This window comes from Aythya marila (assembly GCF_965140915.1).
Source record: "Aythya marila genome assembly, chromosome: 1".
NCBI classification, from domain to species: domain Eukaryota; kingdom Metazoa; phylum Chordata; class Aves; order Anseriformes; family Anatidae; genus Aythya; species Aythya marila.
Window position 1 is genome coordinate 11,076,049 of NC_139042.1, and position 27,729 is coordinate 11,103,777.

General features: G+C 35.9%; 1 protein-coding gene across 1 annotated transcript in view; it reads left to right on the forward strand.

The window, feature by feature from the left end:
• Positions 1 to 5,734: 5,734 nt before the first annotated feature.
• Positions 5,735 to 27,729, forward strand: part of DEUP1 (deuterosome assembly protein 1) — a gene marked incomplete at its 5' end in the record, with an annotated part of 42,510 nt that continues 20,515 nt past the window's right edge. The window contains 6 exons of the mRNA XM_082784712.1: positions 5,735 to 5,778; positions 11,799 to 11,970; positions 13,346 to 13,441; positions 18,238 to 18,372; positions 21,290 to 21,403; positions 23,804 to 24,016. Of these exons, the coding sequence (XP_082640838.1) occupies positions 5,735 to 5,778; positions 11,799 to 11,970; positions 13,346 to 13,441; positions 18,238 to 18,372; positions 21,290 to 21,403; positions 23,804 to 24,016 (774 nt within the window). The remainder of the gene's footprint in view (positions 5,779 to 11,798; positions 11,971 to 13,345; positions 13,442 to 18,237; positions 18,373 to 21,289; positions 21,404 to 23,803; positions 24,017 to 27,729) is intronic.

Genomic DNA, 27,729 nt, shown 5'->3' on the forward strand with positions numbered 1-27,729 from the left:
CTCTCTTTTTTTAATTGCCACTGATCACAGACAAGAGATCATTTCATTTCATTTTTAAAAATAAAAACCAATTAACCAAGAAATATTCCTGCCTATAGAGTGCTAGAAACCATACCCATGTTGCTAAAACGTCAAGATTATTTTTATGCTGCAGTAGCAACAACTACAAAGGAAAGACTGTGGCATGCTTAAAGATGTTACAGTAATGCTTGACATTATCATGAGTTTCTAGAAAAACATAAGCCGAAAGCTTCAAGCAGATTTTTCTTTTGTGCATACATTATCTAGCGTTACTTTTCATCAGACACAAAAAGATGAAATTCTAACTGTTACAGCAACAGGCCAAACGGCACCTTTAACCCCTTTCTGCTTTCTCTCAGAGCACTACCCTTAATTATCAGATTTCTTGCTGTTATATGTTACTGGATAAATTCTGACAGTTCTCCACTTTTAGAACAGGTCCCAGCCTACGGTATGGCTTATCAACCAGTTTACCTGGCAAATCCAACTAAATCCAAGCTCTGTCTGTTCTTCCCTTCAGTGATCTCATAAGCTGCTTAAGAACAGAGTACTTTTCAGTCTAAACTTGAAACAAAACATTTAGAAACAGAGCTCTGCCTCTATGCCTCTGTTATGCTGCCTCTATTACCTCCTGCTAGTAAATTAGGTAGGTAACTTCAGAATTCTCAGGCAGATTTTATGCCCAATTTTCAAAAACAAAAAATCTTTTTTGCGAAGGTTCTTTTTTAAGTTGTCATTCTTCTCTTATTGCTTATGTCTTAGGGATTTTGCCACAGGTTTTATTGGCTCAGTGGCTTGTGTGCATTTGTTCACAAACGGCCTATATTGAGCTATTCATTTTCCTTTCCATCTGTCTCTTCTAACAGCACTTCTGTAAATTTAGTTGGTAAGTTCATAAATATCCAAACTGACTAACGTATAGAATGTCATCATTATTAAACTATTTTAGAGCTACTATGAATCCATCATGTAAGTTTTCCAGTGCTTAGAGGGCAGCTGCATAGAGGACAGAGGCTCTCTCTTCACAAGGAGCCACATGGAGACAAAAAGGAGCAACAGGTCCTGATATAGGGAAGAAATTTTACCAGGGAGAACAATCAATTTCTGGAACAACCACCATGGGGATGTGGGAGAACCCCCATAAGTGGAGGTTTTCAAGGCATGACTGGATGGGGTGCTAGATAATTTCATCCAGGTACCCTTTTCCTGGAAAGATATCCTTTTCCAGCGTGGGCTGTTCTCTGATTCCATGATTCTGGGTTCTAAATTCTCAGAATAATTATTAGACTAAAAGCATTACTTTAATTAGGACTTCCTTAAAAGCTCTTATTAGAATTTGTTGGATTTGTTAATGTAATTTAGCTTTCCTCTCTTTCAGCAATGTCTCATAAACCAGCTACACGCTTCTCAAATATTACTGACAAAAGCTCAACAATGTAATGTAAAGCCCACACCACTGACAAAATACATCCTATACAAAGAACCTTGCTTTCCATTGTTCTCTCCAAAACAGGAACATTTATGGTATATGCTCTGTTCTGTTAGGTGGACAGAAAGGACACCCTCCCACCAATAATGTGTTGCAATGCGACATAAAAGAAAAAAAAAAAAAAGGAAAAAAAAAAAAAGCTAAAAATAAACTCATAGTTGCAGATACTGAAAGATCAACATTTCTTTTTATACTGCTTCTTGCAATTTTTCTACTAGAGCTGTTAGTCTCATCTTGGCTCATGAATCCCAGAACCAGACTGAGCAAAGGGGTGTCCTATTGAAGGTGTACAACCTTACATCCCCTGGCTTGCTATTTGGATTTCCCTATACTCTTTTGTTACCAGGTAGTTGTGACTGTGAATATATTTCCAGCTAATTCCCTTTGTTTTTAGAAAAATATCGATGTTGTATCTTGCCTTGTTTGATGTTTGGTCGTATCCAAGTCCCTGCCCTGATTTACTTCCTTTGTTTCTGCAGAATTGTGCTCATAGCTTTCCAGTAATTTTAATCTGTAAACTGGTTTGAAAGTAGTTTCCTTTACTTTTTTTTTTTCTTTGCTGACTACTGTAATTTGAAGCATGTGTAAATACCCATCACAAAATCTTTAATTATTCTGTATTTATTGTGCATATTCTCAAGCTGCTTTGAATATTACTAATTACCTCTTTAAAGTCAAAAAGTAAAAGACTTGGTTCTCATAAGACAAACTCTAGTCAAGAGATAGAAGTTGATGAGCAAAAGCAAATAGAAAATGTCAACAACTTGATATGGCATTTTTTTTAATATAGCGAATGAGATATTCAAAGGCACATCAAGGAGCTAGAAACACAACTCTGGTTAATTGCAGTGGGAATTTTCCTTCAAGAAAGCTTTGAAAACATTTATATGTAATTTTAAAATTATCTGTGTTTTTTTTTTTTAAAGTTGCACCCCAAAATTTTATTTGGTCATGACAGATGGAAGCTAAAATTCTGAATAACTGATTACTACTGAGAAAGGATGAGATAGGGAGAAAATTAAAATGTATACACTGGGTATATGGCTGAAAAGTTAACTTCAGTTGCTGCAGCTGAACAACTGGAAATTCACTGGAAGCTACATTAGGAACTACTTTTACAACATATTTTAAACCTTTACATATTTAAGTATTTTAAATAAATCACTCTAAATTTCAGCATTAAAAAAAAGAAAAAAAAGGAAGAAAGAAAAAAAAATTAAAACAGCATTCCAAATAGAATAAATTATATTTGAAATATTTTGGGTATTGATAATCAAATGTTTCAGTGTGATTTCTTCACAGTCATTCTATCACAGTAAGTGAAGATGTCAGTTGTAATGAAGAAAATGTTTTCAGGGTTCTGTAACCTCCTCCCCCTCTGCCCCTTGGGTTTGGCTGCCTGTCCTCCAGGCCAGCTCTGACATGGTGCAGTGATAACCTAGAGTTAACGCTGCTTGCTACCAGACAGAGCCATGAGACACTGTGCTGGGGGCCCTTAGACCAGGATTTCAGCTCCAGGCCATGCCCCTGAGCCTTGTCTGAGCAATGCTGTAGCTGTGTCTGTGCTCAGAATGGCACCTCACTGCTCCTGACCTGCTGCTGACTTGCCTTCTGGTGTCATCTCAGACCTGCCCATCACTGCAGGCTTGTCTGGCCATCTCTTGGCTGTGGCTGACTGCAGGCACCATATGAGCAGTGCCGTGGCAGCAAGGGCACTGCTCAGCTCCCTGCCATCACCCTCAGCTCCCAGCTCACCTGCCCTCACCTGCTCCTGCTGCTGCTGCCTGGCAAATAAAGAACTGAAATGTTCCTGGGACAGTTCTGAAATGAAATACACCAATGAAAGAAAAAATGTAAAGCAAAAATAAAAACGCTTTACTAATTTTTAAGAAAACCACAATGGGAAATTAATGCAGCACTTTCTAGAGTTAGTACACAAACTTATCAGGAACTTTCCTGAAACTCCGTGTATAACTTTATTTTTATCTTTCATTTTAAAAACATTTTCCATAATTCATAGGTTGAAACAGTATTTCTGCTGACATGAAAACCATCTGCCTTAACACAGGAGGTAAGAACCAAGCAAAACAAATTATTCCCTGGAACTGATATTAAAAATGCAGTTCACTCAGTTAATTTAAGTAAACAGTCTAAGCAAAACAAAGCAAAAGGTTGAAATTTGGTGTAAATAAATAGACTAGCAGCTCCTGAGAACGCTCCATGTGATTTCAGGACAATAAATCCAAAGCGAATTGTGCTGCCCTTGGAGTCTGAAAGGAGCTGTAAACCCTAAGTTTGGAACCGCAAATTACTACTGAAAGAAGTCGAAACGGCTGCGATCCTTCACGTTTTGCTGTTGAATATGACAAACCGAAGCGCACAGGGATGTAAAGGTGGCACCCAAGCCTGCACCACTCACGTAATAAGCAGAGAAATCATCTGAGGGAAGCACAGTCGGTCAGAAAGAAATGGGTAGTGATCACATCATGGAGTGGTAATGGCATTTAAATAAATAAATAAATAAATAAATAAATAAATAAATAAATAAATAAATAAATGGAACTGCCTAGTGTTTTCCTAAATTAAGTTAAATGTTATTTAGCCCCGAGCTGCCTGAGAAGGAGCTCCCAACGCCTGCCTTCAGCCCGGGCTGAGGTGCCCTGCGCTGCCAGAAGCGACACCGGGGCGTCCCGGGACCGGTCCCGCGGGGTCTCCCCGCTCCCTTTCCCCCCTCACAGCCCTGTCACACCCCATCCCTCTCCCAGCCGTCCTCCCCTTCCCTCTCCGGTCCCCTCATGGCCCCGCTGTCCCCTCATGCCCTCCCGCAGCCTGCCCGCCGCCGCTTCCCGCCCGTCCCCTCATGGCCGCCGCCCGCCTCCCCGCCTCGCCCCGCGCCTCTCGGCGTTGCCGCGGCGACTGGAGAAGCCGCCGGGCGCTGGCCGCAACCGCCGCGGGGCGAGGCGGGCGGGAGCCGGGGCGGGAGGGAAGGAGGGAGGGAGGGAAGGAGGAAGGGATGGGGGCGAGGGGCTGAGAGGGCGCACGCCTTGCTCATGGCGGGTGCGGAGGGAGCGGCGGGAGGAGCGCGGCAGGTAACGGGCGGGAAGGGGACGGGGGGGGGGACGGCGGTGTCCGTCGCAGCGCGGTGTGGATCGGTCCCCATTGCTGCCCCGGTGCCTGGGACACCTCGGGTGTCCGTTCCCTGTGGAGCCAGTGCCACTGTGCGTGTGTTATCCGGGGTGTCTGTCCCCGTTAGAGCCACAAATGGCCCCGTGTCACCTCAGGTGTCCGTCCCCTGTGGAGCCAAGGGAGGTGGTCCTGTGCCTGTGGCACTCAGGTGCCGGTCCCCTGTGGAGTCACTGCGCCTGTGTCACCTCAGGTGCCACACAGCGGTGTCCCCACACACCTGTACATACAGGTATCTGTCCCCTTGAGAGTCATGCTTTTTGCCCCCCAAGGAATTAGGGCTGTCTCATGGCACCCTCCCTCCCGTGCTTTGCCCTCACACCCATCACAGAATGGCCGAGGTTGGAAGGGACCTCTGGAGATAGCTGGTCCAACCTCCCTGTCCATGCCCTACATCCCTGTCCCACCAGCCCCACAGACCTGTCCCAGGGTCAGGCTCAGTCAGATCTTTCCTTGCTGCTACGGTGAGTGAGTGCTCCATGGATCCATGCTGCATTTGCCAGACAAGGGAGTAAATAGTTCACATGAGTCTGAAAGTGTGTTTGGGAACCATCCTAGCCTGGCTATAGGTTAATTAGAACATATGGAGGTATGAAATTTGGCCTCCACTCCATGGCAGTGGAGAAAAGGCTGCTGACTGCACCCACAGATCTACAACAAATTTACATTCATATATTCCAGAGTGCCTTGGTGAATCATTGATGTTACGTGACAGAGAATGATCCAAAACAAACTCTTCCTCGTGGAAATCCAAGTTTATCCTCAAGCTAGCACCCCTTCTAGTATCTCACTGTTGCAGCAAGCGCAAAAGCTGCTGACGGAGAGCTGAGCTTACTCCAGAAGTTTTCATCCTGCCCATTTCAGGATGTAATGTAGAGCCACATTTCCCTGCTCCTGTTGTTCGCAGTGGAAGAATTACAGAATTTGAAGGGAAAGCACTGAATGATTCAGTATACACAACTTCACTATGCAAATGTGCATGTGTAAGAATATGAATTACTTGATTTGTTGTTTCAACAGGTCAAAAAGACTATCAATAACATGGAACAGTGCTTGGAAGTGTTTCAGGAACAAGCTCTCGCTAAGTGAGTAAAGAATATCTGAGAGTTGAATACATAACAGAATTGAATTTGTGGGTTTATTAAAGATGTAAAACAAAATATTAATGATATGAGAAGCAAACATTATTTTTCAATTTCTTTGGCTGCTTTCTCTGCAAACTGTGAAGAGGTTACTAATAACTAAGACAACATGGCTTATCACAGTAATACCCTACTGACTGTATCTTACTTATTTACTTTTTTTAAATCTGCATATCTAAACAAAAGAGAAATGGTGAAACTATGCAGGGTTTTATTAAGATGTTAAGCAATTTTATTTTAAATGTTTTTCAAAAGTTGTTGCTAGGCTACAGCAGTATAAACACTGCTTTTAAAACATTCTGGAGCCTTAAAAACAAGGCTATTAATTGTTAAAGCTATAGTCCTATTTTTCATAGGTAATAACCAAAATTGATCTACCAAGTATGAGGTGCACTTTTCCTCACAACAAAATAAACTTTTTTTTTACATAATCCAAATTTAATTGTTACAGTGTTTTAGTACAGCACAAACTATGGGGGAGATTTAAAAGTGGGCCTCATAACATCCAGCCTCTTCAGGGAACACAATGATATGAAGAGTACGTCCTGATATGATAAGCTGAATAGAATATTTATCTATTATAATTTATGAATAAACTTAATACCTCCTTTTCATATTAAATGGTTTCATATATCATTATTACCAAGAAGCAGCCCTAGGTCATATGGCACATATTGAGTATAAAAGAACTTAAAATAATAGAGACACACATATTCAATCAGACCTGGCCCAGGAAGGCTTTAATATGATTTGAAAGTGTGCTCTGTTGTACTGAAGAACAATGTGTGCAGTTTTCATAATGGAACAGAAATAGTATGCAGCATTAAAATATATTCTGAACAGTGCGGCCCTTTTTTTGGCTCAGAGGGCCATTCTTTTTGTTAGTGATATGATTGGTAAATATCATAATTAAAATCAGAATTTAAAAATATCAAAATATTGTTATTTAACACATCAAAAGCTCATTTTAAGAGTTCACCTCCTGCTGGCTTTAGTTGTAATTGACATATGTGAAATTTCAAGCCACTGCAGATGGATCTAGAGAGTGATATGTCCTATCATAAAACAGGTATTCTAGATAGTTGTTTATTTCCATTACCAATACAAAGAATCTGGAAGAGTAATTTAGGATACACATCTGATGATAGGAGATTAATGTTTCAGTCTGTGCTGACAGTATTGCAGAGATAATGCAGATAGCTTTCAAATTTGGGAAAAAAGCTGAATAATGGTGGCAGAAATCATGACAATTATCTGCCAGCTGCAAGATCCCATAAATCAAAAATTATCCATCCAAACATGTGTATGACTGTGTATGGATGATAATTGTTAAATAAATTAATTGTAGTTCATATACAGGGTAAAACGTATTAGTGGAGTGCTATATCACAATCATTTTATATATTTCTTATTTTTAAAGCAACTTTTAAGAAGGGAAAATGAATTAATATTGGCTCTAGAAGCTGGGTTAAGGATCAAAAAATAATTAATGTATTCTATTGAAGATGAAAATCTTTGTTTACATTGTTCTGCATAAGTTTTGCATGTGTTTTTAGAAATATGGTCATACGTATTTTTCTATTTGTCAGCAAACCTGAGAGTAAGGACAAAATGCATGAACTAGAGACTGATAGTATGAACTAAGCATTTCTTGAAATTTCAGTTTCTAAATTAAAATTTCTTTCTAAAGAGTATGGACAAGAATATTCTTTCATATGCATTTTGGTAACTGTTACCCTATGGTTGATATTAAATGTTAAAATGGCAGTGCTAACAGTTTTAACATTAAAAGGCATTACGATTTCTGTAAATTTATAAAACCTTTCCAAGTTCAACAGGTTTGCAGATTTGAGTTCTGTAATAATCATCAAAACATGGCATATGCATCACTTAAGCGCCAAGAAAATGTGTTCAATAAACACTTTTCCATGTTAAGGAACTATTTCTTTTTTTTTTTTTTTACTGTACTGCAGTTAGAAGTTGAGCATGCAAGATGCATGGAATGTGTGGGGCAAGCATTTCACTTGAGCAGATCCTACAGACAGGGAACTTCAGTGTGTCTGCATGGGCACTGGGAGGGCAGGAAACTGGGGAGCTGGCTGAACAGCTGGGATATGGAAAATTACCAGAAAAGAAAGGAAACATTTTCCACAGGGGCATTTTTATCCATGGCATTTGCCATTTTGAACAAGGTTGTTAACTTGAAACAAGTGCTGGTGTTTACCTGAGAAGGTGGTATCAACCCCCAGGAATAAAACATGTGAGTACACGTACTGTGCTCTTCAGCGATGTGCTGGCAGCACACCCAGCAGCTGAAGTCTCCCTGGCATTAGGGGTATTACCTCTGAGTGCTTGCCTTGCTTTGTGCTTGAATACGTGAAGTTCTGCTAAAATAGCATTCCTAGTTGCTTGGTACATTCTTGGTTGCAGTGATCCCCCCCCAAAAAAATAAGCCAGATTGTAACGTACATGACACAAAGCAGCAGCCTGTGCTAATTTTGGATACTGAAATCCTCTTTGATACTCCCTAGGACTGAGCAGTTACAGGCACATTGGGGTGTGATTTTTCATTAACCCTGTTGTACTTCACTGCTACATTATGCAGATGCTGCACTGTCTTTTGTCTCTGTGTGACCATCTTTGTGGCAATTATTTCATAAATAGTCAATTTACAGGTCCAGGCAGAAGGAGAGGAAGAAAAGCTAGGAAATACTGAAGAATTAATAAAAGAAATAGTTAAGGTCACTCTAGCAAACCATCATGCCATAGAGGTATTAGAATGACTGCAAACTGATAAGTGATCATGAAGGCATGTGCCACACAGATGTATGTACCATCAGCAGTAGAGAGAATATTTAACTTTTAAAACTGCATAAATTAAAGCACTATACCTGCTGACTGTTACTCTTAGTTTTTTTTTTTTAGAACAGGTCAGTAAGATAAATGATACTTTTGAGAGGAAAATATAACATGGCAAAATTCAAAACAATGACACAACATTCTTAGCTTATTTTAAATAAGAGATGTCTATCAGAAGGCTAAATATATTCTCATGAAATGTAATAGGTTTCAGTACATTTTTACATCATTTGAGATTAACAAATTTATGAAAGAATACAGTTGCTGGTTTAATCAACAGGAAATTCAATGTAGGCTTGTAGCCAACCCCCCAAAAAAGTAATAAGAGGCTTGAAAATCATGCAACGGTGTGAGGAAATGGAAATTACATTTAGATTAAACTTTAATTGTGCAATGAATAAGCACTGTGACAGATTAAAAAAAAAAAAAAAAAGGTGAAGAGAAAACAGGCGTACCACTGTTTACTAATTGCATATTCTATTGAGATAAGAGGGAGACGGTTAACACTGAAGAAACACCACAATGTAATTTACTTTTACTTTCACATAGGTGTGGCAGTTTCATATTTCATGTAGATATGACAGATGTGGATTGGATACACTAATCTCTAAATTGTTGTGGAGGGAAAATATAGAAATTTTCACAATGCTCAGATAATACCTGATAATAATGAGGGGTTTAAGTGAGATTTTTTTTTTCCATGATCAAGATAAGATTGCAGTGACTAAAGGTAGCACATTTCAATACTTTCCAGTATGTGATAAAGATAAGATAGAGATAGGTATTCTAAATAAAATAGTAGAGCTGTATATTGGGGCAATTTATGAATATAATCTCTTATTAAATCAAGCAAAAATATTTTAAAGCAATTAAAACTAGAACAGGAAACAAGGAAGGTATTAAAAAGTTAAAAGAAGAAGCAGATAAGAAAGTTTATTAACTAATATGAGAAGGAGATATGCAAATAAAAGATGCCACTAAAGAAAATTGCGAGGAAAGCAGATGTTTACTTGCTGAAAGTGAAATGAAAGAGATGTTGTTCCTGAAAAGTGTAAAGATTCAATACAGTATTCCACTGGTTAAAAACAATCAACGAAAGATTTTCTTTCACTCTTGTGAGATAAATGCCACTTAGTATAATGCCACTTGGTACTTAGTATAAAAGTATCTCCATCTCACATCCTATGGGCTCTGAACACAGTAAAACTGCTTAGAAGTTGTGGGATTTTCAAAGAAATACAAGGTTGATAAATATAGTTTCCTTTCAAGAAATGACAAGAAGTGAGCATTACAGTGGTGAGTAAGTCTGCCAAAGACTTTTATCAAAATACTGCCTTAACTATTTCTGATCTGGTATCTCAGTTTAAGTAAACTGAGGTCAAAATGAAGTTTTCAGTGACTTACAAATACTGATTTTTGGTGATGTGTGATTACTCATAGTGATAGAGGATAATCTGATTGTTTTTTCCTATATAACTTGATGAAAAATAAGTTTTATAGAAACTTTATAGGCACTCCGACATAGTTAAGGAATTTGTTCAACAGCTAAGTTTTCTTTATAGCTGTCCAAAACCAGCCCTGAGTGTTAATGGAATAAAATTCCCTTTATTAAATGGATAGGAATTAGGCAGGAGTGTACGTGGTCTCATTTCTCTTTTTCCCAAACCCTAGAATCCTAGGTTAAATGGATAAGAAGCTGTGAGTCAGAAAAATAAAATAGCTAGGAACATTTCAATAAACAAATGAATTATCTTGTGATTTTCTTTTTCCTAACTGGAGTATTTCACTGCAAATTTTATAGAACCATGAGTTCTATAAAGATTCTGACTTTTAACGAAATCATTGCAATTCTGCAATGCCAGATATAATTTCACAGATTGAGTGAAACTCCCAGTTCAGAAAACAATTGAGTTTATTGGGCAATAAATTCTCCAAAATACTTACAGAAAAAAATCTCATATACAGAGAAGAACAGTATAATTTAGACATAAAACAGTCATTTCTACAAATAAAAAGTTTAGAGTGCAGAAATAATTGTTCAATTTCTTGCATAAAATGTATCCAGAACCAAATATTCTATAATGTATATCTTACTTCAATTTTTTCTTACATTCATCATCAAATGCAATATTTGAATTTATATGGGATAAAGAAAGCTTCATATTATTCAGATGCTTTTTATGTACCTGCTAAATGGTGTATGCCATCTGATTGCAACAGTTTGACACTGTCCAGTGTTTAATTTTGTGAAATTAATATGCTGTTCCTCCATAACAGTAAGTATAAGAGGGCAACTTTGACTGCGTTATGTTTCTGATACACCTATATATTCTGTTTATATTCTAATATATATATTAACTATATATTTTGATGCTTATGACACATCATATTTCTAAGGGAGTGACACAAAAAATATTCCATCACTGGTGATGAAGTTATAATGTAAGGGATGTATTACAAATTCAACCTCAGAAGTTTGGAAAAATTCTAACATTTATATTAAATCCAGCACGTGGTCTCTCAAAGATAAGTTCAATTTCAAAATGCACTCACTTCAGTGGTTGCTAATAGAATTAAACCTTACTAGTATCATAGAAGTTGTCTTATTCCATTTTCCACAAAGAGATTGGGAAAACAGAGTGTAAAAGTAGAGCTAGCAATCAAGAACAGTGGCTAGCTTTCAAGCCAACTGTTTAATAACTTCTTCCAGCAAACTGCCTCTATCCGTAGTGGAAAGTCCTGTGCCCACGTGCAGCTTAATATTCAGATTGTCCTACTATTGTCCTTTTAGGTTTAAGCTTGGAAATCTTCTACTTAACTTACGCTCATTTGACAGTTCCTACCTGACAGACTGAGAGGATATCAAACAGCCTTTAAGCTAGGCAAAAGATCCACGATGTACTAAATATTCCCATTTGGACTTCGGACAAATTTAAGATTTAACTTTTGAAGGCATAATTTAGCTTTTCTATTTCTTTCTATCTGATGTTGAAAAATGATGATCTTCATCAGAAGTAAAATCAAGTCTTACCAATATAAATAGAAATTTACTTTCCGCCTTACTCTGTGTTTGAAAAAATAAATCCATTTTTTATTATTACTAGAGCCTCTCCGTGTGACACTCAACTTCAGGAGTTACTGCATCAAATTGACATCACAGTAAACAGCAAAAAAGTGGAATGGGAAAGGAAGATGAAAGCTTTGGAAGCAAAGATGGATATCCAGGATCAAGAACTAGCAAGAGCCCAAAGCAAACTGGATCAAAAAGGTCAAGAGGTATTTTAAAATGTCACATTCTATAAAGTATTTATTCTGAGAGGTAGTTAATAGTACACTCAAAATGTTCTATAAGTAGGCTTGTTTGTTCTATCATGTAAAAATACCAAACACCCTTTAAAGGTCACTAATTACTCTTACTGTTTTGTTTTAAAGTGTGCTTCTGTTCTGAAAAGTATTTGTAAAAATGTCATTGAAAGTCCCGTGATTCTTCTATTTCCCTAAAGTCTAAATCAAATAGTTTAGTTGAAAAAAGATATTGTGTTTTTTTTTTTCCTAAATGCCAATGCGTCTAGTTTCGTCAGATATTTTAAAAGGAGATGTACAGTTCAAAAGCTTGACAAAATTATGTATTTGTAATTCATGTTTATACTCCGTTTTTATAATTTTACATTCTGTACTGGCTAAATGGTAATTTTATTATTAATAGTGGAGATTTGAATTATCACCACTTAGAATTGCTTATCAAACTGAAAACCCCAGCGTACCTGACATCATCTGTACTTCCCAGTCATGTCTGCTGAATATTCATTCAGAAGTATTCGTGAATCCTAGCATGACATTCAGCTCTAGTTCAAGACATCTGAAGTTAAGTGTTTACACATAGGTCTCCTCTTGTGAGCTAGTTGTCTAAACTGCCAGTGGGAGTCTTGAAAATGCTATCTCACTCCCTAATGAGCAATTACAGGAACTTGCCCTTTGTCATTGCAGTCAGAGGAGCCAAGAGAATAACTCAGCTAGCCAATCCCCAAAACATCAATTTATTTGCCCATGCACAGATGTTATCTGAAATATTTTAGCATATTCCAACTGGCTTCCAGCTGCCTCTCCAGAAAAACTTAGGTGTCATGTGTGCTCTTTGTCATATTTCTCAGATGTTTGTGAAAATCTCAGATAATTCAAGATATGTCAAATAGCACTGTACTTAGGGAAATGAAATAGGTCTAAAATGTCTCCTGATAATTTGAACATAAGTAACTGAAAGTAATTTATATGATTATATAAACCATTCAAACAAAATTGTCACACTGGGGCACAGCAGTTCATTTATGTGGTTGGTTCAGAAATGCTTTCATTAAAAGGTCTTGACAGACATACCGTATTATCATTAGATCATAATATAAGCATACAATGAGGTTTTTTTACTATAAAATCCCTATCTTGATGTTGCTGCCATCTGGGTTTGTGGTGTCCAGATTTATTATTAAGTTACTGAATGAATAAGTATTTTTAATATTTACCTTTTATGCAACAGTCTTTCAAAATTTCAAATGACTTTCAAAAATAATGTAGATTACACTTCAGAATGTAGTTTCAAAAATAATGTAGATTACACTTCAGAAAAGGTAAAAGTGAATGCTTATTCTAACTGTAGGTGGGACTACTTCAGCAGAAACTGGAAAACTTACAGAAAAATAAGTATGAAATGGCTCAGAGTTATGAAACGCAGCTTCAAGCACTGAAATCTCAAGTAAGGAAAATGTCAGTTTCATTATTTTCTGATTGCATTAGAAAAAAACTTATACATGCCTAATGGTATAGATTTTATGGATTTTATAAAACCTTTATGGATTTGGCAAAGATGAATTGTGTCATGCTAATAATGATGACTACAACTTCTTACTTGGCTTCATTGTCATTACTGTACTGACATGTCCAAACTCTTTGGATGGATCTTGATGTGATTATGACTTCTGTTACGAAGACAAGTATTAGGTTTTCTGATCATGGAATAATAACTTAAAACCTTGGTGAATTAATAGAACAGATGATTAGATTCATGCTAATAAGACTGGGATGCACATTAGGGATTTGAAGACTTAAACTGCTCTCGTCACATCTTTGCTATTGATTTTTTTCTGGGTTTAGTTTGCCTGGTTTACAGGGATTATTAAAGGCTTGATCATTTTCCATAAGTGAACATAGTATCAAAACTACAGCAACCTGGAATATTGTTACTGTGGATTTGTTTTGCCTTTATTGGCTGTTTGCTCTGTGCCTGTGCTTTTGTTCTTCATTATTTTTTGCACTTCAGTTACAAATCTAAATTCTTAGCAAGCTTGAGCCTATTCTAATTATCAGATTTAACAAGTTAACATACAAAATTCTATTTTTTTTTCCTGCTGTTCTACTGTTTCCTTCACTGAATTCTCCTACCAAACATTTAGTAATTAAAATTTTCCAGCAATCACACTTACCACAGAATTGTCTTAGATTGTTTAAATTGAAAATCATTATTTTCATTTAGAGGTGATAACACTTCTTGCCCACAATCCATCAAACCAATAAATGTATAATTTACTTTAAAGATTGTGTTTTCTTTCATTTATTTTTTCTTTTATATGTGGAAACTGATTTGGCAAACAGTTCTGGGAGTAAGCAGAGATTGTTTTGGTTAATATATAATTAACACGTTTAATCATTTGGGAAAGTGGCTAGAAACAAAAGCTGTTTTATAGTTTGCACATATTACAGAGAAAGAAAAAATGTCTAACATGGTTGTTGAGAAATTAAGCATTAGACAACGAAAAATGGTGTGATGTGCCTTTAGCACTACAAAACTGTCCCCAAAACTGTAGCAGATTGCTCTTTCTTCATCCTTTGTCACATTTCCTGCAATGTATTTCACTTCTTAGATTTTTTTTATCTCATGCTAAAAATGGCTGCTTTTAAGTTACATGTTTTTGCTAAGATCTTTGCTATTCTTTATGGAATTTAAACTCTGGGTCATTTTTCATAAAGCTTTTGATTTTGAAGTTGTTACTTACCTTACGTGTCCTTCTCAGGAGCAAATACAATTTGTTTTCTCTTTGTGTTTGTTTGTTTTTGTTTGATTGATTGATTGTTTTAAAGAATCTGACACTTTACCTTCAAGTTTCTCTGTGTAACTGGTTGTGCTTCTTGCTGAGATTCTCCTTTTCAGTTCCTATTCTGACCATCTAACCTTCCTGTGAGTGCCCAGATTGCTACTCCTTTCATCTTTATGCAAGAAGTTTTGATTTCTGGCTCTTAATATACATCACTTTCCCAACCGGTGTCATCCACCACTTCTTTGTCTTTCAGGCATCCTGTTTTATCAAAGGCTCTAGCACGGATGCCATTTGCATTTCATTTTCCAGTGCCTATTCCTCCTCTTTCACCCACCTTAATTCTTCATGAGGTATCCATCCTGTACACAGTGACTGAAGAACTGCAAGTGCCTAAGTTGGGAAACCTTCCTAGATTCTCTGTGAGACAAACAGAAAGTTTATCTGTCAAAACAATTCCAAATGCTTATGCTGGGCAGTAGGACTGTCCCACTCTGCTGTTCTAGCTTTCACCAAATCTCCTTGTTAAGCTTCTTTCTTAAATGACAGTGCTGCACAGTCTCCACTGTAGAATTACTTTAATGTCCCCAATTTTAGGCTGCACAAAGTCATATCTAAAATATCGAGCTCCACTGAAAATATTAATCTTTACCCTGTGTCCTTTGTCTCCTTTCTTTTGGTTCTTATCTTCACTTGAAAATTACACCTTCTCCAGTATATATTAAGAGCTACAATTTAATGTTGCACATATGGCGTGTTACTGTTTACCCAGTAGCATTGTGTTTTCCGTGCAGATGTTTTCTTATAATCCCTCCCAGTTTTTCTTCCATCCTAATCATAATAGAAACAGTAAGGATTGCTTTTTCTAGCTCTAAGAAAGTTAAGGCCATTTAGAACAAATTTCTCCACGATAACACTGTGTCTGTGGACCTCAGTGCTTTTTACCCTTGATACTAATAAAAGCAGCTGTTTAATGAGTAACATTCCCACAGAATTCATTATGTGCTTGCCGAATGCAGTAAACCCCTTTTTTTTTTTTCACTGTTTTTTTTTTCCTATTAGGGAAATAATTCCTGCTATGTAACCTGAAACTCTTAGGCCACACTGTTGCACTCATCCAAATATACACGTACAGCATTTTGTCATAATTTAAAAAGCAAAAATTTTAGGGGTTTATCTCTATTACTTTATTCTCTCTCTTTTTTTTTTTCTATAGAAATACTTAGTAGTCATTCGCACTTTGAAAATGAGAGAAAACCTTCAGCAAAAGAAAAAGAATCTATTCTTGCTCTAAGCACTTCAACAACTAAGTGCATTTAAAAGTTAAATGTCTAAGTCTGAGCTACCTCAGAATCGATGGAAGGAATTGGACACCCCTAGAATATAATGCATTCCATTGTCTGGTGAGAATTTAAAATAGCTGAAATGCCTAAGCATTTGGAGATAGCTCTTTCTAACTCAGAGTAGCTCAGGCTTGGATGTCTAACTTTCAGAAATCTGAACTTAGATGAATCTCACCCTCTTAGATCTCATCACTTAGATGAGTCACTAAAACTCATTCCTTCTCTGCCCCCAGATGGGAGGATTCTTGGCTTTTAGTCTAGTTTCTGGTCAGGATAACATCCAGACTATAATCTTTATTAAATAAATATCCACATTTCATTAAATTAATCAAACATGAAAACTCATTTTTTCTCATTTTGTGTGTTCCATTTTAGATTGATCTGCTGGAGTGTTGAAGTCCTACATTTCCTAGCCTTTTTAGCATGACCAGTCTAGTACCGGTCTTCATCTGGGTTTGCTCTTCCCAGGCAGTTTCCATATGCCATCGTATATTCAAGAGCAAAACTCCTGTTAGTTGAAAACAGATATCTTTCTTCCAAAGGCAGTGAGTTCCATGTTATATGAGCTTGGATGATCTGACACATTTTAAATCTCACCCTTTATTCCATCTCACCTGTGTTCTCTGGCAAGGTCCATTTCAAATACAGGCAGCGTCTCTACAAGACTTTTAATTTAATTAAAAGGTGAGCTTTCAACTCTGTAAGTCCATGTTATAAGATTTCTATTCAGAAATTCCAAGTTGGTCAGATCTATTCCTGGATCTCACCGTTTCATGACACTTCCTGGTTTATGACTGTCTACCTGCTGGTCATCTTTTCAATTCCTTTCTCTATTCCCTATTACAGGTTCCTCAAATTATTTCAAATATCTCTAGGAGGTTTCCACATGATTTCTTCACTCCCATATCTGTTTTTCTGGACCTTCTGTGCAGACCTCAATTACTCATTCATTGGTTCAATAGAATTCCATTTCAGTTTTGTTGTTTTTCCCCTTTGGGAGTTATTTCTTTTCCAGACAGTGGTTTGCCTTAGAGCTGAACAAAAACATGAAGTTTTTATGGATTTTATTTGAAAATCATGTTAGAGTCAAAATTTTTAAAGTGAAGCCGTAATTATTACAAAGAATGTAAACTATCATGTATACCTGAATTTAAAAGAGCCAAAAAACAAGAGACATGAGCAGTATTCATAGTTGTAAGCTTCTTTTTTAGTCAACATTCTTTGCAAAGTTCTTTCACTTAGCTTTCCTCAAGATCATATATTTAGTGTTTCCTTTGATGAAATCCTTGGTTTTCTTTTTTTTTTCCAAAACAGGATATACATATCTTTGAGCAACCTGATGTGGTGGGAGGTGTCCCTGCCCATGGCAGGGGGGTTGGAATTAGATGGTCTTTAAGGTCCCTTCCAACCCAAACCATTCTGTGATTCTATGACCTCTACCAGACAATGGCAATCTCTATTATATCAAACCTACATGTATAAACATCCACTAGCCCCTTTGTGTAGTGCTGCAAACTGTTCAGAGTGGCCATTCTTCTGAAGAGGCTGGTACTTCTGCTGGTACCTTCACTTTTTTTTCCTCTGAGTCCAAAGCCACGCTTTCATGGTAAGATCAATAGGCAGAACACTATTTAGGGTCCAGTTCTCACAGATGCTCTTTGGTACTTCCTGATTCCAGAAGAAAGCAATCATCCTATCCATAGCATGTCAACAGTTTTCGCAACAGAAGAGAAACATGCAAGTTTAAAATATGTTAATGATAATCCTTCATTCTGGTTAGTGAAGCACCCTTTAAAAATGTCAACACAAGATGGCAGTAAACAAGTGTAAAACATTTCATATAAACAGCAGAGGAAATGACACGATGGATAATAGTACCATAAAAAACTTCAGCAGAAGTAGCTGCCAGATGAACCTATCTGAACAGTTAGTTAACATTTATGTGAGATCTTAGTCTTGTTCAGCTAAGAAATTAATTTTATTAATTGATTCTTTGTTGTATTGATTAAATATTTTGATTGTTGAAGCTGCAGTTGGCAATTCTAGTATAAAGAAAACCTTGCCCACGTGGTCAGCCTTTACAGATTCTGCATGTTCATTTCTGCTTTCATTTTTAGTTTTCAAAGCTGACACATAGTTACGAAAAGCTACGGTTACACCAGTTAAAACAAAAAGATCTTCAAAGTAGAGGAAAATGTGAGGAAAGCCTAGAGACACCATTTGAATTGAGTAACTTAAGCAAGAAATTGGAGGTAAGAATACTTTGTCATTATATTCTACTTTTAATATCCATTTAGAAATAATTTGTGGATTTAAGTCAAAACTTTAAATTTCTGCTTATTCTACAAAAATTATAAAATTGTCTTCAACTGGCAAGAGAAGGTGCGTAGTTTGATATCCAGGTTTTGTTCCCTCACTCAACTTTTAGTAATGTTTTTAGTAGCTTTAAGAGGTAATAGACAGAATTTGCTTCATAAATGTATCTACAGATAAATTTTACTTCCTTCCTGATTAATATATTTAAACTGAATAGTATCCATTGAGGCATCAGAGATTTCACATATGCAGGATATTGTCACATGATACCTACCATTAATTTAGGTTTATAGACTTCAGGACAACTTTGATTGTGTAGGACTAGATAGAAAATGGATTTAGGTTTGAAAAATTGCTTGTTATACACATATCTTGTCAGCACCTATATGCCTGAGGCAATCCACAGCCTAGGTCTCAGTATCTGATTCTCCTAGGTCACACATTAGGAAGCATAAGGCACTGAAAAATACAGTCCACAGAATCCAATATACTGAGTGGGGGACTAGATAACGTGTGATGCTGAGGATAGGATTCAGTTATATTTCCTATCCATCCAGACACAGAAGGGATTTTAGCTGACTTATTCATGGATACCAGAAGATGCTGATCTCTGATCAGAATTCCCAGCCTTGACTTGTCATAGTTTGCGGTTACTTTGTGACCTGTGGAATAATCAAATATTTACTGGGCCAACAGGAGAATTAGCTAGCACAGAGAAATGGCATGTATAGACTCTGCCTCTATACGGTGGCTTCTTAAATACTGATGGGTCCATTCACTGGCTCAGAAACTTGGATCCAGTCTCACCTCTGATAACTGAGCAATCTAATCTCTAGCTGTACTCATTTTCCTTTCTTCTTCCTTGCTTATCTAATAGATTTTCTAGAATCCTATGCAAAGTGAAACTTCAAAAGGAGGAATTCCAGAGCTTGATGAAAATTAATATATAGTTTATTATGTAGAAAAATAACTTGGGAAGACTCTGTTTCAGATTCTGTTTGGAGAGATTTTGGAAGATTATTAAACCAAGTCTCCCCCATATTAGGAGAACAGTCTAACCACTAGTCTCATGTAGCATAGAAGGATAAGGAAAAAAAATAAAAATTCTCTGGCTATCCTATGCAGAGAGCATGATAAAGTACTGTGTGCTTCAAGCATTTACTACGCTGTGTCCTGTAGGGAAAGTAAGCAGATGAAACTAGTGGAAACTAAGCATGAGCTAGTTACCTAGCTGTTAAGCATTGTGAAGACGTAGAGGCTCATGATTTAGATTTATGTAAATTTATGCTGTAGATAGTATAAATAGTTAGAAAACTTCTCAATCAAAAAAATTAAGATCTAATAGATTTTAAGTACTTTCATAATACTTAAGCTGCAATTAAGCAGAATTTTAGGATGTATATTTTGAATTTGCCTATCTTCTCTGTTACGCTGTAGGATATAGGACACATAAATGTTGATGTCTCTTCCACATGGAAGAGTCCTTGTCATCAGAAAAGCTGCTAGGCCTTGGACTTCAGCATAGCTGCCAACACGTGCTACTACAAGAATAATAAATGGGTTATACATCCATTGTTGACTAAATATATCGCTACTGTGAAACTGTCTGATCCAGCTAATTTGAGAATGACCTTATTCAAGATTGAAATGTGAAAATAATGTAACACAATGCTATCATTTGATTAATTGTGCAGTATGAAAAATGAGTGCTTGGAATATATACAGCAAATTCTAGTATTCAGGAAATAATTACGGTGCTGAAAATCTACTAAGCTCAGCAGTGCTTTAGTAAGGCCTTGAATCTGCAGTCCTCATTTAGTAGTCTGAAAGTCCTTTTGTATCACGTTTTGCTAAAAGGGGAAGATTTTAGTTGGTTTAAAATACCAAAGCAGATATTAGGAAAGCTAAGACTTGTATTAATGTATGTTAGCAAGCATTTGATTTAATTTCACTTGCAAAGAAATTCTTATTTTTTAAAATTCAAGGAATATGCCAATTTAGGCATAATTATAAAAACTCATCTACCTTTTTGGGACCAACAATTCCATTGTGAAAAAGGAAATTTTTATAAAAGCATATTAAACAGTATACTTTTATTTTGGTAATTCTTCATGCAAAGAAAAAGAGCAACAACTTTAGTAATTCTGGAGTTCTACTTGTTTGGTACAATACTGCCTTAAAGATCAGTCATGAACATACAAGGTCTGGTACGATATAAAAGGAAATTCAAATACAGTATAAATAGGAATGTAAATACAAATACAAGACCTGTTATACTAGAGCTTGTTAAACAAGTTTTTATTTAAACTAGGTGAACTTAGGTGAAAAATTCTGAACCTGAAGCAGCAATTGAAAAGAGAGCAAGAAGTAAAAATTATTCACTGTAGTTGTTTTCCCCCTTGTTCAAGAAAAAGAACAAAAAAGAAGGCACTCAAAACGTTTGTCTGAATATTAATATTAATCCATGCTGATTACTCTACTTTACTTCAAACTCACAGGAACTACCCTGCAATAAAATTGGTTGTTTACAGTCACAACTCTAAGGTCTACCCTAATTTTAAGTGACTTGAAATATTTTGAATATTTGAATATTTCTATTCAATGATTATGTTTACCACTGAAGTTTTTCAGATTAACAGCCCTTAAGACTATTTTTTCTGGTGACGGTGGCTGGTGGCTGGATGGCTTTTTATATGACTGTTCTTTTCATCTTCTTTATGAAATTCTGGAAAGACTATGTATTAACTATAAAACTGTATTTTTCTTAGAACCATACAAATTACAAAATTATTTAGATTAAGGAAAAGAAGTAATTCTTCCTCTATTCAGTAACCTTGTTTTGCTGTCTTTCAGGAATTTAAAGCAAAATCAAGAGAATGGGATAAGAAAGGGACAATCTGCCAAAATCATCTCATTTATTTAGATGCTCAGCAAAAATTATTGTCTGAGAAATGTAATTTATTTCAGGTAAAATAAGAAGCTTTAGAAGGAAGATGAGAATTAAATGAGCAGTTAGTTCAGCTAGTATTATTTACAACTTATTTTTAAAAATTTAAATGTACTACTAAGCTTACAGTATCAAAAATTAATATGGATACATTGTTTTAAGGCAAATCCATACCAAAAGATTTATTGATTCATACAATTATTTTTTTCCTCATTTAATGTGAATAAATATCATGATGAAAAGTAGAATATTTCTGATAAAGATAACTGCAAAATGCAATGTTTTTTTACTTTTTTAAGTATACTCTGAGCATACTTTTATCTTCTATGCTATCTATTAATATGCAATTAATTGCAATGACAAGTTATTGATAAGTATCTTACAAAGTAAGCAGTACATGCCACTCCTATGTTGGCTGGAAATATAAACTTCCCTCTAATCTAAGGTATCCCTTACTTTTTGAAGATCATAAATAAACAGTATAATTTATACAGAAATTTGAATTCCTATGTGCTGTTCCAAAATCACACTTGGAAATGTTTGTTGGATCACTTATCCCTTTTTGATCATATTTTTCAGCTTTCAAGTTACCGTTCAAGTTACCATGGCTGGCTTTGTGATCCTTTCTAACTTGCCAATTTATTACCTTTTTTTTTTTTTTTTTTACATTGCCTATTGATCTAGCATTTTTTTTTTTTTTTTAAATTCCTTCCATTCCAGAATGAAATATTGATTTCATGCTTTCTTGATAACATATCCTGCTCTGAAAAAAAAATCAAGAAATAACTAAAAAAATAATAGGTCTACAAGACAGCTCAATAATGAAGTACAGGGAAGCCAATTACGTTGCTGACTGGTAATCCTCTTTTCCACTGGGACTAAGTTCATTGGATCTTAATCTAGTGAAACACTTTCTTAATGATTCATATGAGACTCTTTACCCATATCCAGCATTTCCAAGGATGACAGTTACATTTCATTTACAGATGCTGAAAGCACTATATTGCAATTATTGAACTTTCATACAAAGGTGTGAAAAAAAAGCAAGGCTTTGACTAGACAAATCTACTGACTGATGTATGTGGAGGTGATTATATAATTAGACGAGTCAAAGTAGATTACACAAGATGATCTTTCTTTCTTTCGAGGTTCACATGACTGTCATCAGTGAACTTTCTTTGAAGACAGATTTCATTGTAACTGCAATAGCACACTGGCTAGTTTATTAATTACAAAGCTGATGGAGTGTTACAAAAGCATTAATTTGTCCTGTGTCTTTGCCCCAAATTCCTTTTCTGTGAGTTTTTGATTTCCAGATGGAGACGTGCCCTTTTTTTCACAGGATTCTTTGACATTATGGTATGTCAAACTCCATAATTTAGATTTCAGGGGACCTTAATTTATTATCTGTATAAATTAAACTTACCTGCCAATTTCTTTAGGCTTTTTATTTAATACGCAGCCAGTGGCCACTTCTACTTATGTGTTCAGCCAACACAAATTATGAGAACATAGTGAAATCAAAAGAGTCAAAAGAATGCCTTTTTGCAGTCCCAAATACAGTATTTGTAGCATGACTGCTTATGTTTAATGTAAATCTTCTTGCTCAACTTGATCTCTGCACTTGATATATGTTTTGTAGGTTTTATTTTGTTGTCATTTTTCAGCTAATTCTCAGTCTTCTGAAAGAGTACTGCTACTGTGTCCCAGTAGGAGTATCCATATGGATTTTTTAAACAGTTACTATAGGTATTTTGGTTCTTCACAATGCCCATGAATTCACAAATACCACCAATAGCAATTTTCTAAAGTTTTGTTTTTAGGACTCTTTAATCAGTACAAGAAACTGAATGGAGTTTGTGACTGCTTCTAGAGATGCCGAATGTGCAAATGATTTTTGCACAAGATTAACGATAATGATATCAAGGGAGTACAGTTACTGTAGTAACGGAGCTGTTTATACATAAACTATGTAATACTAGCCTTCTAGTCTAAAGTTAATTCTGATCCTGAGGCACATACACACAATTCCTACTGAGTTCATTGTATCAAAGAGCAACATTTCTCCCCCCAAAATGTTATAGTTAACTGCTTTGAGTTAGATCATCGTAATCACCCTTTTACATTTAGGGCTACTATTAAGTGCTAGGAAAAAAACACAACAGAGGAGAAAAATCCTTGAAAAGTCTGTAACCTTGTAAGTGTCTGAAATATTCTCACTGAAGGTAAGGAACTTGAGGCTCGAGGAAGATAATATCATTTCGAGAAGTAATGCAAACTGTTCTATTAATGACATCTTTTCTAAGAAAAACCTGGTGAAGAAAATGAAAATAGCTTTGTGATTTTAGTAGTAATGGTTTGACCATAGCAATATAGATGTAATTATTTAATTTCATTAAAAGAGTTTTACTGTTTTATAGAAGCAGACCAAGAGTTATCAATTCCAGATAAGCAATAAGAAACAGAATCAAGAAGAGGTAATTACATATGGCCATCCTGCAAGTGAAAAGGATGAGTTAATTACTGAAAAGCTAAAGGCAGCTGTGAATGAAATAGCAATACACAGGAACAGACTACAAGAGGAAAATCTGAAACTCCAGGAGGATCTAAAAATGTTCCAAAAACAGTGCCAGGTAATGATAGTTTTTCTTTTCTATAACTACTGTGGTATAAATGTTGGAGCATTAATTACTTACAGGTATACTTTCAAAAGTGGTACTGGCATGCCTATATAAAATATCTATACAAGCATCGTATATAAATTTTTTGCAGGAGCACAGAATGAGCTGTGAACAGTAAATTTTTATTGAGTAATACATGAAAACAAAAATGTTTGATATACAGTAGCACATTTTATTCATATCTGTTTATCTAGGTTTTTATAGCTTTCCTATCCCTGTAGCAGACGGAGAGTGAAGTGTTTACTTCACTTGGTTCCTTGTATAAAAATTACTTCTGTAAAATTTCTTTATCTTGTTACCTCTTTTTGTACAAACTGTCCTACTAAACTGACTATACCTACTAAATATTTATATTCAAAAGCCTATGCTATACTTTATTGTTGTAAGAATATTTTTCAGTGCAATGAATTTCTAAGTTGCCAACCACGTGAAGACCCATCAGTTTTTATCTTAGCCTACTGCTTTTTTGCAGACGATATATGAAGACAGCTATTTGGGCCTCTTCTTTTGTTCATAATCTATGAATTTTGACAAGATTGAGATAATACAAGATCTCTTCAGACTTTTTATTAGTGAAGTTTGAAACAGATCTGGAATAAGATTCTCATTTCCATATTTTTCTGGTAACATACCCCTGCTTATTTATTTAAGCACTTCAATATTCACTAATATATAGAGAGAACTGTAGTGACTTTAACTCTTTCTCTTGAAAGATAATCTATTTCTCTTAATAGACAACCTTGCTGAATTTTAACTTCAGTTGCAATATACAGTAATTAACATATACGTGCTGGAGATTATTTTCAGGTGTTGTCAGAACAACCAAGTTTTGTACACATGATGTTTATACATTTAATTCACACATTAGTTCCCTGAGTCATTTGCTTGCATGCAAGTTATCGGTATGCAAGCAAAAAAATCTGAGGCCTGTTAAAAAGGTTCCAATTAATAGTAGCAGGATTAGATATATTTAGAGTGGAACAAAACATGGAGATTGGAGCAGGTGGGCAGATGTTGTAGACAGTACATGGCGTCATGCTGTAGCCTTCTTAAAGAAAATCTCCAAGCAAGAGGATTTTTGGAATTGTGTGAACAGAATGTGGAGAGATTTAATTGGAAGTGGAGCTAGATACATGTAACACTATTGGCTAAAGAGCAGAAAGCTGCAGAATAACTGTGGTCTTCTTGTGAGATAATTGCTGTGTTAGTGAGAAAAGCTGCATTTGCCAACAGCTGCAGAAGAGGACATTGATGTAAGTCAATATATGGTGAAAATAATGTCACTATGAGCTAAGTGCTAACAGCTAAGAGAAAATATTCTTTTTAGGAATGTCTGCATGAGAAATAAGAAAGTGCAGGGTCTGCCGTCAGCCAGGAGTAAGCAGGTTTGTGTGAAGGAATGCTGGGTGGAGGGTGAGGATAGTTGGACCTGATGTGGATGAAATTCGGAGGAGTAGATGGGCATCTTGGTGGGGAGAAGGCTGGTTGCAATGCCTCACGTCTTCCATGCCTGCAACTATTTCATTTGTGCTTCTGCCTATTTCTCTCATACTACTGAATAGCAAGAAAGAAGTGATAAAGTGAACTGTATGCAAGACCAGTTTACCTGCTCTAGAGAAAAAAACAAACTTAAGACTATTCAAACCGAGACTGCAGAGTATTTCCTAACCAGATGAACTGTCTGATAAACTTGATTGCAGCCATGCGTGAGAGGCAGCTTGAGAGCATCACACGAAACTCTCAGAAAACCTGCATTAAGTCAGTGGACGCTAATTTATATAGAAATATAGCATATGATTGTATTAGAAAGGTTGAACAGTGTTGAGTACAATTAGAACAGGAACTGATCTCTAAAGTTTTGAGACTTCCTTTTGATATCAAACATGGCAATCTAGTTAAAGCGACATGTTCACAGAGGAAAAGAGAACATTTGGTATTTTTTTCAACTTGAAACAGTCTCTGAAGATGTAATACTTCACTGGATGTTTTCTAAACAAAACCTTATCTTTTCTTGTTCAAAATTAATTTTCGTTTTGTTTTTTTAACAAAATGCAATAGATATTTCTGAAAATAATAAATTATAAGTATCTATTTTTATATAAGTATCTATTAATAGTATCTACTTTTATATGAGTATCTCTTGGGTGACGGAGCATTGGAACAGACTGCCTAGGGAGGTTGTGGAGTCTCCTTCTCTGGAGATATTCAAGGCCCATCTGGACGCCTACCTGAGCAGCCTGCTCTGAGGAACCTGCTTTGGCAGAGGGGTTGGACCTGATGATCTTTCGAGTCTCTTCCAACCCCTACAGTTCTGTGATTCTGTGATCTAATTGACTTTTTTGAAGTGATATGTGAAACTCTTGACCTGAGATTCTGTTTCAATTATTATTGCTGCTACTGCTGTGGCTGCTGTTATTCCTGGTACTATTGTAATTCATAGAAGAAAATACAATTTAAGTAAATATGCCTGTTGAATGCAGCCTGCCACAGATGCTTCAACTTCCACCACACAGTTGTGCAGCATTTCCCTTATCCACCACACAATCGAATCAGAGGTGTACACACACACACACCCTAAAAAATAATATATTATAAACTAATTGTGGCTGTCTCATAAATGTTAAAGCCATTAAGCTGATCATAAGGAAGTTTCTGCAGAGAATTTTAACAATTTATTACACTTTATTTCACTAAAAATATGGCCACACTTCTATTTCTGAGTTCAAAAGCTCTCTCAGCCTTCATTTAACAAAGAATATAATGACTACATCTGTATTTGCAGCCCCTAAAAAAAAAAATTAAAAAACAAAAAAGTTTCATATCTGTCTTCAGCAGCCCTTTCAGCCACAGGAAAACCACAGGCTTCTTGGAAGGAAGGTCATTCTAATATGAGGCTCTAAGGGAAATAAACCTTTGAAGTTCCTTGCTTGTGGAGTCATTTCTGTATTTCACTTTTTAAAGTTGTCTTTTGAACGTTTAAAAGCCTTATTTTTTCTTTTAAACATGGAAACTATATTAAAATGAAGAAATTATGAGAAATATTTGTTTTTAGTGTAACAGTTTTAAAGGCAAAGGATCAGCATGCTTGGAAAATCCTTTTATCTGGAACATGCTTTTGGATCTTGGGTGAGAGGAAATAAATGTTCTCTGAACATTTCTATTATTATTACAAGAATCTGATTACTGCTGCAACTTTTATTATTTGGCAGTTGTAGTTCCAATTTCTTATCTTTAGTATGATCTTAGTATACTTTTTGGTAATTGCTATAGGAGCTCAGATTTTATGATGTCAAATATAACGTGACATACAACTTGCTGATAGAATATCAGTCAGAAGTGAAAGGTAAATTAGAGACAAGATTTGTGGAGTCCCTAAGGAAAATATTTTATGATTGTGTGAAAATTTGGTGATATTCATCTGCCCAGGCAATTACCAACATGGAGACAGAATTGTTTTGGAGATGATTGAACACACACGATATACATACTTATACACATGTACATAAGTCCAAAGGTATCTGCTCCAAGCTTCCAGGCAATGTTTAATGAAGATGTGCACCTAACTCTGCCTTTCTATAGCTTTGTAGTTTCATGCTTTTAAATTTGGAAACGCTGTTACCAAAACGCAACATAAAAGTTACTTACGGCACTAATTCTTACATATG